Raw genomic sequence first — 17,794 nt, 5'->3', positions numbered from 1 at the left:
AACTTGGCTGCAAGCAAACCTGGGCGTCAGATCAGCCGCATCGTTTAAATCGCAATGGCGTGAAATGAGTCCTCCAAAATCGCATCGTGACGCGTGCGGCTGCACCGATTTTTTTTCTCCACTCGCAGCATGTGAAACAGCCTTGAGGCGACAAATGCTGTTCTAGAATTGGCTATTATTGACAAAATGTTTCAAAATACTCAGGTTTGCACGTATGAGCAGCGTCGAATCACAATGAGACGAATCGGTGGCCGGACGCTTTCGAAAATGGATTACTGCTGATTTTGATTGCGAATTGTCACTTTTCGTGCTTTTTGTGCCATGTCGCCGCTTCCCCCTTCTTGTGTGCCCGCCATACGCAGTTAAAAGTGGTGCATTTCGAGCCGTTGTGACCAGTACTGAGCTATACAACCAGTTTCCTGTTTCCTAAGTGCTTATCCTTTAGTTCAAGTGCTTTGGTAGTGGGCGCACGAACTCGTCGGCTGCGGTATCAAACCTAAACTTAGTGAGATCTACACGGGCTCAAACTCGATGAGACGGCTGCAAGAGCTCACAGTAGCACACTGCAAGTTGGGAAACGCGTGTCAAATCACTTTGAGCATGAATAAACATATATATATATATATATATATATATATATATTGTGAGCGCATTTTGCGCATATCGTCGTCGTCATCTGTACATACGACTCATCATCTTGTGTGAGCGCTATTTGTGCATATCGTCGTCTTCATTTGTACATACGACTCATCATCATCTTTTGTCTCGTGCGGTGCTTCGTCTCTGACTCGGGCGGCTGCTCAGAAATAAAGGCATCGCATCGGCCGACGTCTCACAAGTGGTGGAGAGTGCTTTCGATTCCCACGTCCTCTTACTTTCCCGATTCCCCTGGAGCTCCGATCCGGTCGTCGTTTGCTCTCGCCTACCACGGTGATGGCAGAAACCAACCCGTCCACCAGTGCTGCTACCACCTCTGCTCAGCCCGCTGGGCCTACCTGGACGGTGAACACCACACACCGAGATCCTCCCGTCTTTGCCGGCCTCCGCGGCGACGACGTCGACGATTGGCTCGATCACTACAACAGAGCCAGCGACGCCAATCATTGGGACGACACGCACAAATTGCGGTATGTCGCTTTTTACTTGACCGAAGTTGCGAAGACATGGTTTTTTAACCACGAAAGTGACTTTTCGGACTGGTCATCATTCACCCAGCAATTTCGCCAGATATTCGGCATGTCCTCTGGACGCTCCGCCGTCGCGAAACAGAAGCTGGCAACGCGCATACAAGAGCAAGACGAGTCCTATACGTCCAACATTGAGGACGTCCTCGCTCTCTGCCGCCGCGCACAGAGTGACATGGCGGAAGCTGATCGCCTTCGCCACATACTGAAAGGCATCAACACGGTCGCCTTTAATGCTCTCGTCATGCAGAACCCAAACTGCGTTGGGGATATTATCACGGCCTGCCAGCGTCTAGACACGCTCCAGTCTATTCGCCTGCCACGCGCCTCTACCGACCCTCATCTCAACGGTGATGCTGAGCTGCGCGCCCTGATACGCACTCTCATCAGGGAGGAGCTTCACGGCCATCTTTCTGGACCTACGACGCTTGCAACTGTTCGCCCCGCTCCTCCTGGACTGCGTGACATCGTCAAGGACGAACTGGCCTCGATGACAAACGTCCAAATGGACAAGTCTACTGCACCATTTCGTCCGCCAAGTTATGCCGAAATTGCCTCCCGGCCTCCCTCGACCGTTCCGTCTCCACGTGCCGAAGCTTACCGCGACCCCCTAGCTTCCCTGGCAGCGAATACTCCTGCAGAGCCGTACTACTCTCCCTGGCGGTCGTCGCGCCCTGTTTGTTTCTACTGCGGTATTCGCGGCCACATTTCTCGCTTCTGCCGTCGGCGTCAGCAAGATGAAAGGCGGGGCTATGCTACCTATGAGCGAGACAGCGCACATAGGTTTGACTCCTACGTTCCCGGGCGTCACCCAGGTGAAAGGCGAGGCTATGACACCTTTGAGCGAGAAAGGATACCAGGCCCAGATTCGTACGTTCCCGGACCGTACACAACCTCTTCCGGTCGCTCTCCTTCACCTTCCCAGGACATTGCTCGAGCATCCCGCTCGCCCCGGCGTCGCTCTCCTTCACCTTACCGCCGTTCCTCATTGCCCTTGCGTGCTGCTTCCCACGTTGTGGACACCCGTCCGGAAAACTAGAGGCTGCAGTTTTCGGAGGAGAAACTGCATCGTATCGGACTGTCCCAATTCCTCCTGCTCGCCCCGCCAATTTGCTCTCAGTTTGTGTGGAAGGTGTTTCCGTCGACGCCCTTGTAGATACTGGAGCCGCTATTTCTGTTATACATCGTGAACTGTGCTTCCGTCTGCGAAAAGTGCAAACGCCGTATGTTGGTCCGGTCCTGTGTGGTGCCAATGACGTTCCCATCTTTCCTACCGGACAGTGCACAGCTCGCGTCCTGATAGACGGTATTCGTCACCATGTGCAATTTGCGGTGCTTTCGACGTGCGCTCATGAGATGATATTAGGATGGGACTTCCTGTCTGCTGCTTCTGCACTAATTTCGTGCGGCGACCCAAGCATCCACATCAGCGACACCGAGACTTATCCTGTTTTCGATTCCCCGTGTCCCAACCTCATTGCAGCAGCGGATTTTATTATACAACCAGACGAAGAACGTGTTCTTACCCTTGAGTCAACAGACATTGTCGACGGAGACGCATTGGTTGTACCTTCTCAGCGCTGCATTTCTCGAGGACTCGCCATCGCTTCTTGCTTGGTCCGATTCTCGAGTGGCTATGCCAACCTCACAGCCTTTAATACGACTCCTGAGCCACTACTACTGCCCAAAGGGTCTACCGTCGCCAAGCTCGCCGATGCTGCGCCGGTATGTGTCGTCAGTGTTTCGCCTGCCACATCTTCCGCGCATTGTACGCCCGCAGAAGGCCACACTAGTGCTATTAAGGCCACCTTGAGTGGAGATCTCAATCCGGCCCAGACGGATGCACTCCTCACCATTTTAATGAAGCATGCAGCTTGTTTTGACGTTTCTTCGCGAGGCCTGGGTCAGACCACTGTAACTACTCATCGAATTGAAACAGACGGCTCTCGCATCATTCGCCGTCGCCCGTACCGTGTGTCACCTTCGGAGCGAAAAGTTATAGAAGAACAAGTGAACGACATGCTGACACGCAACATTATAAGGCCTTCAGCAAGCCCTTGGTCTTCTCCTGTTGTGCTTGTTAAGAAAAAGGATGGTTCTGTGCGCTTTTGCATCGATTATAGGGCGCTAAACAAAATTACCCGCAAGGATGTTTATCCTATGCCTCGTATTGACGATGCTTTGGATACCTTACAAGGTGCCGAGTATTTCTCGAGCCTCGACTTGCGCTCAGGATATTGGCAGACTCCAATGCATGAGCAAGATAAAGAAAAGACTGCGTTTGCTACACCTGATGGCCTTTTCGAATTTAACGTGATGCCTTTTGGACTGTGCAATGCGCCAGCTACGTTTGAACGTATGATAGATACAGTACTCCGTGGCTTAAAGTGGAAGACATGCCTTTGTTACTTGGACGACATTGTCATCTTTTCGTCGAGTTTCTCCCAGCACCTACAACGTCTAGACCAAGTTCTGACGTGTCTAGCAAAGGCTGGTCTCCAACTCAATACTAAAAAGTGCCGCTTTGCAAGCCGAAGCATTAAAGTATTGGGCCACGTCGTCAGTAAGCATGGCATCCAGCCTGATCCCGATAAAATCGCTGCAGTGCTGCAATTTCCGCCACCAACCACACTTAAAGAACTCCGCAGCTTTCTAGGACTCGCGTCCTACTTCCGCCGCTTTGTCCGTGACTTCGCCACCATCGCCGCTCCTCTACACAAACTTCTGACTTCGAGCGCGTCCTTTGTGTGGTCGGACGACTGTGAAGCCGCCTTCCAGACCCTCAAACGACTTCTCACGTCAGGGCCCGTGCTCCGTCATTTCGATGCAACCGCCCCTACTATTCTACACACTGATGCCAGTGGGCATGGACTTGGCGCTGTCCTGCTGCAGCGGAATCAGAAATCTGAAGAGCAAGTCGTGGCTTATGCAAGTCGTACGCTTTCTCCTGCTGAGCGCAACTACACAATTACAGAACAGGAATGCCTCGCCATCGTGTGGTCAATACAAAAATTTCGACCCTATCTCTACGGCCGCCATTTCACAATTGTGACCGACCATCATGCCCTCTGTTGGTTGTCGTCCCTGAAAAACTTGTCTGGACGCCTAGGCCGTTGGGTACTGCGCTTGCAGGAATATGACTTTACTGTCACGTATAGGTCCGGCAAACAACATCAAGATGCCGACGCTTTGTCACGCTGCCCGCTGTCTCCAAACGCCCATGCTTCACCTTCGGTCTGCACGTCCCCATCTAGCCACACGTCTCAGAACACGTCCAGTAGCCCGGGACAGGCGGTTGCCTCAGTTGACTTTCTTCCGTCCACTGACCTCGTCTCACTCCAGCGTACTGACCCATACTGCCGAACGCTGATCGACCGACTTACTGGCTTGGCACGACCCCCCAACAGTCGCTTAAGACGACAACTTTCACGTTTTAAGCTTCAGGGTGGAGCGTTATTTCGATTAATCTACCATCCTTCCGGTAACCGGTGGGTACCAGTCATACCTCGCTCACTTCGACTCCAAGTATTACAAGCATTTCACGACGACGCGACGGCTGGCCACTTGGGCTTTCTTAAGACCTACGACCGCATCAAAACGCGTTGTTTCTGGCCGGGTCTTTCCGTCTCTGTCGCCAAATACGTTAGCTCCTGCGCGTCATGCCAACACAGAAAACGCTCGACATCCCTTCCAGCCGGTCCTCTGCAGCCTCTACCATGCCCGTCCACCCCCTTCGAAATTGTGGGCATAGACTTGTACGGACCCCTCCCACTCACGCCCGCTGGTCACCGCTGGATCGTTACCGCAGTGGATCATCTCACGCGGTACGCGGAGACAGCTGCTCTCCGCTCTGGTACTGCCTCCGAAGTCGCCGACTTTTTCGTGCATGCTATCGTTTTGCGCCACGGCGCACCTCGTGTCCTCCTGAGTGACCGAGGCAAGATGTTTCTTTCGCATGTTCTTCGTGAAGTCCTCCAGTCCTCTGACACCACCCATAAGACCACATCAGCCTACCATCCGCAAACAAACGGCCTTACCGAGCGTTTTCATCGAACTTTGTCCGACATGATGTCAATGTATGTTCGACCCGATCACACCAACTGGGACACCATCCTACCTTTCGTGACGTTTGCGTACAATACTGCCGTCCAACGTACAACCAATTACAGTCCCTTCTTCCTTGTGTACGGTCGTGCGCCGTCTTTCGTCTTGGACACTACACTCCTTTCAGCACCTGCGGCTCCATCCGCGTCTCTTCCTGAAGAATTTGCTGCTCGCATCGCCCGCTGCCGTGAAATTGCTCGCGCCAACACCGCTACCATTCAGGACAAAAGGAAAATTCGTTATGATGCGACGCGTCGCGTTGCTTCGTTCCGCCCAGGCGACGAAGTTCTTTTGTGGACACCTGTTCGCGCACCGGGCCTCTGTGAAAAGTTTCTCCAGAGATATCTCGGCCCCTACACCGTTTTGCAAAGAACTTCGGCCGTTAACTACCGCGTCACTCCTGTCAGCTCAGCTACTGACCGCCGCCGCCGCTCTACTGAAATCGTTCACGTCTCTCGCCTGAAACCCTACATTCGCCGTACCTACACCCTTTCTAGCTTGCGGTCTTGCTGACCGCTTTCCTGAAGGGGGGAAGTTAGTGTGAGCGCATTTTGCGCATATCGTCGTCGTCATCTGTACATACGACTCATCATCTTGTGTGAGCGCTATTTGTGCATATCGTCGTCTTCATTTGTACATACGACTCATCATCATCTTTTGTCTCGTGCGGTGCTTCGTCTCTGACTCGGGCGGCTGCTCAGAAATAAAGGCATCGCATCGGCCGACGTCTCACAATATATATATATATATATATATATATATATATATATATATATATATATATACGAAAGAAGAATGGGAACCGAGGGGCTCGATTTTATTAGTCATAACCACATAAAGCCCACAGACAACGAAGCCAAGGAAAGCATCGGGGAAATTAAGTGTAGTTGAAATTGGAATGTAGAAAATAATGAGGAAAATGGAAATGAAAGTGGACGAAAAGATAACTTGTCGCCGGCGGGAGCCGAACCCGCAACCTCCGCATTACTCGTGCGTTGCACTACCAATTGTGCTCAGCGACAGCCATCAGTTCGTCCACTAACTTGGGTATTTATGTTTGCTAGATCTAGCCCTAGGAGTGTTAGCCAGCGCCACTCAGAACCAAGGTGGGCGGATGTGGAACATCCTTTTTAGCCCGATGGCGTCACGATACACGTGAACTTGGGAGAGCAGGCACGTGGCTAATAAACCCCCGCATGCTACCTAATGACGTCAAGGCTGCCAGATTCGAGACCCTCGTAATGAAATACGTAAGAAGAATGGGAACCGATGGGCTCGATTTTATTAGTCATAACCACATAAAGCCAACAGACAACGAAGCCAAGGAAAGCATCGGGGAAATTAAGTGAAGTTGAAATTGGAATGTAGAAAATAATGAAGAAAATGGAAATGAAAGTGGACGAAAAGATAACTTGTCGCCGGCGGGAGCCGAACCCGCAACCTCCGCATCACGCGTGCGTTGCACTACCAATTGTGCTACAGCGACAGCCATCAGTTCGTCCACTAACTTGGGTATTTATGTTTACTAGATCTAGCCCTAGGAGTGTTAGCCAGCGCCACTCAGAACCGTGGTGGGCGGATGTGGAACATCCTTTTTAGCCCGATGGCGTCACGATACACGTGAACTTGGGAGAGCAGGCACGTGGCTAATAAACCCTCGCATGCTACCTAATGACACAGCGAGGGTTGATTAGCCACGTGCCTGCTCTCTCAAGTTCACGTGTATCGTGACGCCATCGGGCTAAAAAGGATGTTCCACATCCACCCACCACGGTTCTGAGTGGCGCTGGCTAACACTCCTAGGGCTAGATCTAGTAAACATAAATACCCAAGTTAGTGGACGAACTGATGGCTGTCGCTGTAGCACAATTGGTAGTGCAACGCACGCGTAATGCGGAGGTTGCGGGTTCGGCTCCCGCCGGCGACAAGTTATCTTTTCGTCCACATTCATTTCCATTTTCTTCATTATTTTCTACATTACAATTTCAACTACACGTAATTTCCCCGATGCTTTCCTTGGCTTCGTTGTCTGTTGGCTTTATGTGGTTATGACTATATATGTATATATATATATATATATATATATATATATATATATATATATATAATAGTTACTGCGGCAATCTTTTGAAGACTGGCCAAACGACGGTCGGCTGATTTGTTTCATCAGCGTCACGACAGCCTGTTACACTGCGACGTCTCGCTGTCGTCGGTCGCGTCGGTGGCGTTGTCCGCCTGTATGACATAATGCAACTCATCGACACAGTCTGCCGACCTGTAGACCGATCATCGACGTCGGCGTCGGTGTGGTGTTGACTCAGTGTCAGCAGGCCTTCGGCGGCATGGTCTGCCGACTAGTTGGCCACTCGTTGGCGTCGTTGTCATGTTGGTGTCGATTCGGCTTTGCGTGACCAGGCCTCAGGCGTGCAGTGCTAGCGCTTTAGCACTATCAGATACTGTCAAGTGAACGCCTGTAAGTGTAACATATTCTTTAGTTGGTTTAACCTCTTGCGTTTCTCACAGTTGGCGCCCTTGAACGCTTGCAGGCCCCTGTGCTCATGGCTTACCAGAAGAACCCGATCGTTCCCGGCTTTCGCTGGGGCATCTGCGTCATCTCAGAATGCCAAGAAGAGGAGCTGCAAGCAGTCGCTCGCTCCCGTACGGCATTTGTTACTTTGCAGTACATTCGGGCAGAAGGCCTTTGTATACAGGCTTCTTGCGAGTCAAAAGTTGACACTTGGACCACGCAAAGGGTGCCAGCGAGCACGCATGCACCCACACGCACCTATAGGCAAACACACAGGCACACACGTGGTAAATGGTGGATGGCGTTGATGATCCCGGTGGATCACGCAAAATATGCACACATAACTTAGGCTGCTTGCGTGATGCATTCTTATAAACTGGAACATATTGTATCACTCACGCTCTTTAGCGTTTTTCAATGGGCAGCCGAGGCAGGTTTGAGGGGGTCTTTAGTACAGCTTGTTGAGACTACGTGCACTTGTACAAACATGATAACCACTACTGCATTACCCGAGCGACTATCTCGGGAAAAGTTTACTGGAATGCAGTGGCCGGGAAATCATTATTGATAAAACAGTATCAAGTGTTTGTTGTTGGCACTGTATGAGAAAACTCACAAACTTCCCTTTTTTTTAATTTTGCACAATTCATCGGGCCTCTAGCTACGTGACGGATGACAATGCGAAGTTTATTGCTGGACATTTCTGCCAGAATGCTAACTCGTTTTTTAGTTCAAAGGGAAATTATGATCGCGATTTCGTAGTGATTTATTTCGCGCCAAGCTTTGTCACTCTTATCAATCACGGCTGGCTTATCCCATTGATAACGCGGGCGGAGCGTCGTTCAGACCACTGACAAAGCGGAAAATGAATAGCATCGGAAAAAGCATCGCCGCAAAATGCCGGTCTATATGCACGAGTGTTCGTCGAAAATAGTCATCTGAGTGAAATTGCACGTGCAAATTAAGAACAGCTAAACGGGCTACGAAACTGGAAACACAATGACGCATGTTTGGGACTGTGGCTCGACGGGGACGAGCTATAGATTTGTAGCTTATAGATTTGCCACTTCTAAAGCCTGCACGTTTAGTACCAAGTCCAAAGCAGGCGTTTCCGGGAAATGGGAGAACCGTGCGCTTGTTGCCGACATATATTCAAGTGAAACTTCGTTTTGTCGCCATGCAACATCCAATTAAAGATTGGTCAAGTTAGATATACAAATAATAAAGTATCCTATATACCTTGGGACTCTCTGAATGTGCTTGCTTCACTGGGGCTGACACAGACCACAGTTTTACATTTTACGTTCACACTTTTGCAGTCATTGGTGACGCGGTGACTGTAAATGTGAAAGACTGCGTGACGGACATCACGCCGCCGCTCACCACATCGCAGATCGTCATCGTGTGAGTGTCTCTTTTACAACTACCAGCGTATTGTGCTTGAATATATTCCGCGTAAAAAGGTTTCGAGGTGAGGGACGCCGACGAACGCGGTATGCCTCGCTAGTTGTACACGGAGCAAGAAACGAAGGCTTACGATCTGCAGTTTTGCGTACAGCCTGGGTAGTGCATTTCTTATTTTAGGGAGGCTCGTTAAGACCACAGAGACAGAAGTCCTGAAACATTCTGGTGTTTCCCAAGTACAAAAATAATGATTGTGGGTTTACAGACGCTCTGCCATATTCATAAAAACGTGCGAACGCCTGCTTATTAGACGTAACTGACACAATGCGTGCCTACATATCAAGACGCCAGCGCACATGCATAAAGTAGCTTGCAAATGCACGGAGACACCACGAGACAAGTTGCATAGCAATACGGGCGCGCACAGCGTATCTGACTAATATTCTAGCTCCTATAGCAGCTTGGCCTAATTAACGTTTTCTTTAGCATAACAGTTTGTGCTGGGTTTAAGAGGAAGCTTTATCTCGGGGCAAACTCCGATTATCCATTCAAATACATGTAAAATGCATAAATTCTTTTACCTCTGATTCTCCATTCATATACATGTGAAACGCATAAATACTTTTATGACACAGACGCTTGACCGATTTGAATGGAATACATTGCATTTGAGACAGAAAGTTCATTTGTAGGAACGCAAGCAAATTTTTTGAGGAGTTCAAGTTTTACAGTAAAATTGCAGAAAACTTTAGAAGATTACAAATAAAATAGAAGTACGACGTTTACAAATTCAAGACTCTGTACCGAAAATAGGTATCGCAGTTCTGTAAAGTGCTTCTGTAATAGCATCTCAAGCGCACAAATTTACTTTCATATACGACTGAGGTGGGATTGTTGCAATGTCTGCAAGGTTATTTTCGAAAGTCCTACTCCTACATTAGTGTTATATTTTTGGAGCGGTGTAGAATACATCAATTTTGTCCCCTTTATATCTCCCAATTGGTGCAGTTTACAGCATTGTGACCGCTGTGGCCCACTTAATTTGCATATAAAAATCCTTCCTATTCATCAGTCGTTATGATGCACATGTCTGAAGCATCATGTCACCTACTCTCTTCACCAAATATGTTACAACTCATGGTGAAGTTACTTCAGGTCGAGTACTTATCGCGTCTTCCCCAAAGTACTGATTACCACTGCAAAAGGGCCAGACGCACTAGCGCAGGCTGAGAAGTACACACGGCAAGCAGGTATAAGGGCTCATGCACATGAAGCGCGTGAAATTCATGCATGGACATGACTGTGCATACACGTGAGCGATGCTATACTATAGCATCGCTCACGTGGGTACTTTAGTATACCTTTAACGGGTGTACGCAATACGGGTGTATGCAAGCAGGCATACCAGGGGCGCTATAACGTAAAATGATTCCAAGCTGTTTTGATTCCTATTTCTGTAATCAGCCTCCACGATTGGTCAAAACATTTTCGGGCCACTCCCAACTTCGCCTGTCTGTCACGTGACGTCACGAAACCCGCGATAGCTCCCCATCTGATATAACGTGTACGCACTGATTATGCATGATTAAACCGCACAAAAGAAAAATATTCATTCCTGATTCGACGGCTTTTCACCATTAGCCCTCTGCTGTTGGTCCAATGTTTTCTGGCTGCGCCGACTTTGCCTGTCGGTCGCGCGACCTCACAAAACCGCGAAAACTCACTACGTCAAAGTGACGTGTTCACGAAAAAAATGCATTAATACGCCGAACCAAACTGAAAATTTTTCTGAATAGCCACAGACTGCCCCGTTCCGAAAGGAATAGAAGATGGCTGCTCGTGGATAGCTCAGGCCCTCGCTACTCGCACCTGCCGGTGAGCATGTATTTATTTGCGCATAATAAGCCTTTTTGCGTGGCAGTAAAACGTTATCGAGCCCTTTCGGCACGTATGCGACGACGCTCTGCCAACTCTTCCTTGCTGAGGATCCGTTTTAGCGGCATTCTTATCGTTCCGTTTCACGCCGCCGCGATTTTCGATCAGCCACCGCAAGCTAAGTAAAGCGAAGCGGACCAATCGGAGAAGCCGGCACCACCCTCTTCATGCGGTTATCTATTTTCACTGTGGTGGCTCGGCCCCATCGAAACCCTCTCCACTAGAGCGTGCTCCTCGCCTCTTGTCCGCCGATTAGATAAGAAAAACCTCTGAGTGTAGATAATGTTATTGGCTTTGAAAGCTAACAAAGGTGACCTCCTATAAACGAGGAGAGTGTTTGATTGGGTTGTTCAGACAACGCTGCGGGTCACCGCCCGATGCTTGCGTCGGTGGTTACGTAAATTTGACGTCAGAAGCTTGGAGTCAAAACAGTTTGGAATCATTTTACATTATAGCGCCCCTGCTTGCGTACGACTGTATGAACGTGATTCTGCACGCCCTCTCCATGCGTGGCATGCGCTTACGCAGAGCCATGCATCATATGCTGCAGGCCCGAGCGCGTGATTGCACCCAAAATGCTAATTCGGGTGTTTGCAGACGTCACCGAGACATACAAGCATAAAACCAGTCGGCGAAACGTCAAGGGGGGATTCTTGGTTGCTCAAGGTTCTGACTAGTGTTGCAGAAGTGGCAGGAGCGCTAAACTCAGCGTCGCTTAACCCGAACATGGTGGCGGTACTAACTATTTCAGGTATTATTTCAAAAGAAGTTGGATAAAATCTGCAAAATTTTTAATGTCGGCTCTGGCTGCACCTAGCACTCAGCCCAGGCCAAAGGTCCGATTTAACAGCGTTAAAGTTTCTGCCGAATAAAAGCGGATATTTACGTAAGCAATTCTATTCTGGTCGCAGATTTGTACCTACGTCATTGCAGAGCATGCTAGCCTGTTCAAATTACCGTGCTTTGAAGTAGGCGTTAGCATAGTTTCGACTGCATTGAGGAAGTTTCATGCGTAATGTTTATCAAAAAGCACATAACGCAGCGATTGTTTGTCATCAGTGTGTTGCTTGTTAAATGTCTTTTTGTATGCGAACATGCCGGCGAAGTGTATATTCTTGCCTTAGTCAATTAATAACTGCTGCAACATTCTAAAATAAGAAATGTACCTATTTCTGTCCTGGGCGAATTCAACGCGATCCATGTGGAGCTTTCTTTCTAATCATAGCGTTGCGGACGGCGAAAAGTTTTTTTAAAACCAGATGCAATTCGTGCACTGAAAAATTGTGAAATACTTCGATGTGTTTTGAATTACCAATATATTGTAGCAAATAATTTGATTCTGAACGACAGGGTCTTCTCGGTGGCAGCGCTGAGCCTCTGCTCGGGCAGCTCGCTTAGCAGCAGCGGCAGACGAAGCATTTCTACCGGTTGCGTCGTTCATTGTTCAGAAAAAGAGCGTGAACACGGGAACGCATGGCTGGCGCGGAGCGCATTCTCTAGCGGCAGAGACGCAGGCGAAGTAGCGCATGCGCAGGGGGTTGTTTGGACGCGCTCGCCGCATGCCTGGACACGTCTGGTGCGGCACTCTGCTTTCCTCCGCACCGTTTCGCCATACCCGCCTTCTCCGCTTTGCTTCTCATGCTTCCGCTGCCCCCTCCTCCTCCGCTTTCCTCCTCGCGCTCTCTTCACTTTGCCCGTCTTTCACCCCCCCCCACCCCCCGCAGCGCTCCATGTTCGCTCTTTCATCCTTCCTGTGCTCATTCGCTCGGTTACACCGAGGGACGACGCCGAGGGATGCCGGCGCTCAAGGCAGGAATGGTTGCCTAAGAGCTGCACTCTCAAATCAGTCGCTGTCACGTGGGGACGGTGAGTTTGAGTGGACGCGAGTGTGAACGGGAGTGACCGTCGGCAAGTGTGAGTGGACATCCGAACAAACGTGAGTAACTACTATTGAGTCTCATTGGAGGCCAGTATGAGCATTAGTAGGTGCCGATGAGTGTGAGTAAACATCAATGCGAGAAACTACGAATAAATATTGGCCAGCGAATTTGATCTAATATTTACTTATTGTACCAACCTATGACTTATTGAGTACTTTCGATTTCGATGTGCCCGCCGATACGCCGTGTAAAAAATTAAAAGAAATAAAAACTCGCTTTTACAATCACGTCGTCATGGTATTAGAAGTCCGCTGTCACTGCATTGCTAGCGGCGTACACTTAAATATTGCGGTTGTCTCGCCATGGCTGGTCCGAGTTGCCATCCGGAAAGCGTGAGCGTCGTGCCGTCGAGAAAATATGGAGGGCGAAACGGCGAATGCGAAGAGCGGGTCATAGTTTGTCACGCGAAACCATCCAATCCAAACTTATCGTTTGTTGTGCTTCTTACTTTTTATCATTGTATGCTTCTTTCATTATTAGCTCAGTGTTTTTGTATTCAATTGCAGTGTATTGCGGTATCCATTGATTCTCGAAAAAAAAACAATGTATTGCGACTGCTGAAGGTGCCATCAGTAACCGCATGCAGGAAATGAAATAATGTATATAATTCGAAGCACTTCGCCTTGAAAGAAAGGCTTAGTGCGAGGTAATTTATTCACATATGTAGCAAAATTAAACATAGTAAAACGACTGAAAATAAAGTAAAAATATATCTCACGGGCGGGATGATATCGGACCCGCAGTGCGCAGAGCTGCACATGACACGTGCGGTCCTATTGTGTTAAGGAACACGTATCGGTCCACGTGCGCAGATTACCTAAATAGGAATACCTGCCAGCGAGCCCCTGGCCGCAGTGTCTCATCAACTGACGTTTGTGTGATCTCGTACAAAAAGTTATGTTTTCAACGAACCTCTTTATACGCAGCCTATGGCAACCAGGCAACGTCGAGACCCTTGCACCACAAGACGTAGGGGAAAATCTGTGAAACTGAGCAATCGTTTTATAGTTAAACCACCACAGAATGCCATTTATCACACACTGCCTCCTCGTCAATTACGTGTAGTCATTCGCGCTGCTGCAATACCGCCTTGAGCCATTCTCTTCCGCAGGACTATCCTGGCGACCATTCTCAGCCTCATGGTGGCCGCTTCTTTTGTGGACGCATACGCGACCGATGATGTAAAGAAGAACGGTGAGTAGGCATAAGTATAAGGTGGAGCTTAGTATAACGCAACGTAGACCATTGTTAAACAGGCCGACACACGACAGCGGCGGACGTTGAAGAGCACGCAAACAGGTGTTCTAACCTATTAGCCATGAAGTTTAGCCAGTGTAAGCACGCGCTGTCCACCTTGTGCTGGGGAAAGGGTTAAAGGGAGGGAATGGTGATAAAATGAAAGAAGGGCTAACAAGTAGAAGGGCTGGGGGGGGGGGGAATCAGAAGCGTTACAGCGCGCTACAACTTTCAGAATCAAGACAACAGTCTAATGCTTGAGGCTCCATGCAATTCACGCTAAATTATAACCTTAGATGCGGCACTTGTATTCTAGACAAGCCGCTTAGCCTAGCAGATAGATTTATTGGAGATTTGTTTCATAATTCCTTCTATTTAAACCTTTTTTTACGGTCAGGTACAGTGGTAAAAGGGGGAAAAACACTACATAGCTGTTACTAATATTACTGCGTGCCTGGTGGTGTTTTTCGCACAAGTGGCGGTGAATGTCCTGATGTGCTTCTCCATGCCGGCCAACCTGAGGCTGCTGGCGTCCACGCCCGAGAAGACGTCCAACGCTTACAACCTGCGCTTCATGCACGGCGTCCGTGCCTTCAGCATCTACTACATCGTCTATGGGCACTCTGCATCGGAGCTGGCGTTTACCACATGTAAGAGCCAGCACAAGCGCACGCACTGTGGGTGGGGCCCACATCGCGATTACAAAAGCTGTCTCGAACATAGCATCTCGGTTAGTCACGCTGGGTGCGCGGCATAGAAACTGTGCCATTGATGATCGGAACGAGCTAGTTCAACGATGTGTCCGGTGGCATTGGCGCAAAGGCATTAAAAAATAGAAAACGGTTCGCTTGTAACGATACGCTATACTTTTGCAAGAATACTGTCCTACTTTTTGCTTGTATTAATGGTGCAACCGCTGCTTTTGGCACGTGTTATTTATTGCGAAATGAAGAAGGCACGACCTTTTGGTACGGCAAAATGCTTCACGAAACGTTTTTCCATATTACACAGTAATCATTTTTAAGTTTTACGGAATTTAAAGAAAATCGCCAGCTGCAGGTAACATTACTCTAGTCCTTGAGTTGGATTATTCAGAGAGTCGGATATTATTTGCCTGAGAAATCAAAACACGTATTAAACTAATTAAAGAAAATCGACTCATTTTCTTTTAAATTAATTAATTTACGGCACATATTGCGATTTACGAATTGTAGCCAGTGAGTTTGCAAGGCGTATCCACTTGGAATGAATTTCCAGAATGACCCAAGTTCAGAGCAATCCATAGCTGTCCGGCGTGCCAGGGTGGGCTAGACCTGCCGGTCCCTACGTAAGACCAGCCGGGTGCGTGACGAGTTCGCGTCCTCGCTGGACCTCCAATAAAGTTATTTCATTCACTCACTCACTCACTCGCCAGTGCCTCTGCGCCACGCGGAGGGCCCGCGTGGTCGGGGTGGACCGCGATGATTTTCTTGGCCGCGACGCCGACGCCGAGACTGACGCCAACGCCAGATTTTCTGCGACACGGTGTCCTTAATGCTGTCGCGTTAAAACAGCGGAAAACCGCCTGCTTTCGCTTCCGCAATGCCGTCGGGCAGCGTCATCGCAAGCGGCTGGAGCTACCAACAGCTATTGGCTGATTTCGCGATCGCAAGAACATCCGCAGTAATAAATAATTGCTTACTTGGAGTTAAATGCATACATGTCTATATAAGGTATATATGTCTGCAATCTCATAAACACAAATAATCATTTCACATTTGCACTGCGCGTAGCTGCATTAGCTGCGCGTGGCATCCGAAAAGGCAGCGGCGTGCTGCGTAGCGTATAGTTTACCGCGGCCGCCACGGGGTGCCGCGCGAATCAACTTTTGGCCGGGACATTGCCCTCTTGGCTTCTCCACTGTGTCGCACCCAGCACGCTAGTGAAGACAAAAAGGGTGAGACAGCCTGGTAAAGTTCCTTGAGTTTGCGTGGTAAAATCGATTTCTTTAGTGGATAATCTCGCAGCCATAAATGGTACGAGTGGTGTCTAATACTTGCAAAGAATGCTCCGAGAAAGACTGAAGTAATAGAGCGCCTTTCTTTTTACTTATGATTTGCAAATGAAGATTTTCTTAATACATTCTTAAAAACAAATCCTTTATAATTAACACTTTCGTAGCGTAATATGTGTTATGGAAACTACACATAAAATTTTATGCAGCTTTATAAAATTATCATACCATTTAAAATCTAACCCAAATGTATTGCTCTTACAAATATTTTGTGCATTAATTTGATGTTTGTTTATTATGTGGAACATTTCACTCAAGCTTTCGAGTATCACACCAAACAGGAACTACATTTAAGCTGACATACGCTTTTTCTTTTAATGTGCATATACTTTCATGCTAAACGCGACACCCCTTCCTTCTGTGCAGCTGGGTCTTTGAATATCCTGGGGTACATGGATCGGTACGACTCGACTCTGACGGCAGCTTCCTTCATGTCTGTGGACAATTTCTTCTTCTTGAGGCACGTGGAGCATCTGTGACATGCTTGTCTGCAACTCCTCAAAAAAAAGAAAAGCAAGAAATTTCTGTGAACGATTGCTTGTGTCTGCTCACTCTAGCTTTATAAACGGAATATATAGCTCCCTTCCATGGCCACAACACAAAATCAAGTTAAAATTTGTTTAGTATAAGTGCATTGTGTTTGGGTGGGAAATGTTAATGTAACTACTTCTCTGTAAATGTAGTCTAGCTCCAACTCCTGTGTGCGTGCGCGCGCGCACGTGTCTATGTGTGTGCGTGTGTGCGTGCGTGTGTGCGTGTGTGTGTGTGTGTGTGTGTGTGTGTGTGTGTGTGTGTGTGTGTGTGTGTGTGTGTGTGTGTGTGTGTGTGTGTGTGTGTGTGTGTGTGTGTGTGTGTGTGTGTGTGTGTGGTGTGTGTGTGTGTGTGTGTGTGTGTGTGTGTGTGTGTGTGTGTGTGTGTGTGTTTATGGACACAGACACAATCGCAGTGACAAAGTTTTGAAAGACGCAGCAATGAAGAACGCTCAGAAACTCTTTACAGAGTGTCTAATGTCTGTAACAGCGGATTCATGCCAGCGTTTTCTTGTATACCTCTTTTAAATTGTGCTGATTCCTTGGTTCTGACCCAGTCTCGCCATAATAAGTGCGTTACATTGAGCGTTAGCTTGTTGTGGCCTTCACGTTGCACTTCCTCCTTGCAATCATCGCATGTTATGAGCATACCTGTCTTGCATCTTTGCCTAGGACTTTTTCGCACTGCTGCGACACATAAATATGACAGGTTCCCTAACGTTCCTCCCACTATGAGCATATGTGGCACTCATTATTCCGCTTTAATGTCCATAGTTGGGATGCAAAATTAGCATGGTGTAATGTTTTCGTACATTCTCTGTTGGAAACATGCACACAAGAACTGGCTACCTTTCAGAGCTAGAGCAAAGAACGCAAAGATC

General features: G+C 48.4%; 1 protein-coding gene across 1 annotated transcript in view; it reads left to right on the top strand.

Moving 5' to 3' along the window:
- Positions 1–17,794, top strand: part of LOC125944163 (O-acyltransferase like protein-like) — a 124,626-nt gene that overhangs the window by 37,210 nt on the left and 69,622 nt on the right. The window contains exons 3-7 of the mRNA XM_049664374.1: positions 7,835–7,946; positions 9,135–9,219; positions 14,206–14,288; positions 14,807–14,980; positions 16,750–16,843. Of these exons, the coding sequence (XP_049520331.1) occupies positions 7,835–7,946; positions 9,135–9,219; positions 14,206–14,288; positions 14,807–14,980; positions 16,750–16,843 (548 nt within the window). The remainder of the gene's footprint in view (positions 1–7,834; positions 7,947–9,134; positions 9,220–14,205; positions 14,289–14,806; positions 14,981–16,749; positions 16,844–17,794) is intronic.

The sequence above is a fragment of the Dermacentor silvarum genome, chromosome 1 (assembly GCF_013339745.2).
Source record: "Dermacentor silvarum isolate Dsil-2018 chromosome 1, BIME_Dsil_1.4, whole genome shotgun sequence".
NCBI lineage: Eukaryota > Metazoa > Arthropoda > Arachnida > Ixodida > Ixodidae > Dermacentor > Dermacentor silvarum.
This window is presented reverse-complemented; position numbering and strand designations above follow the sequence as displayed.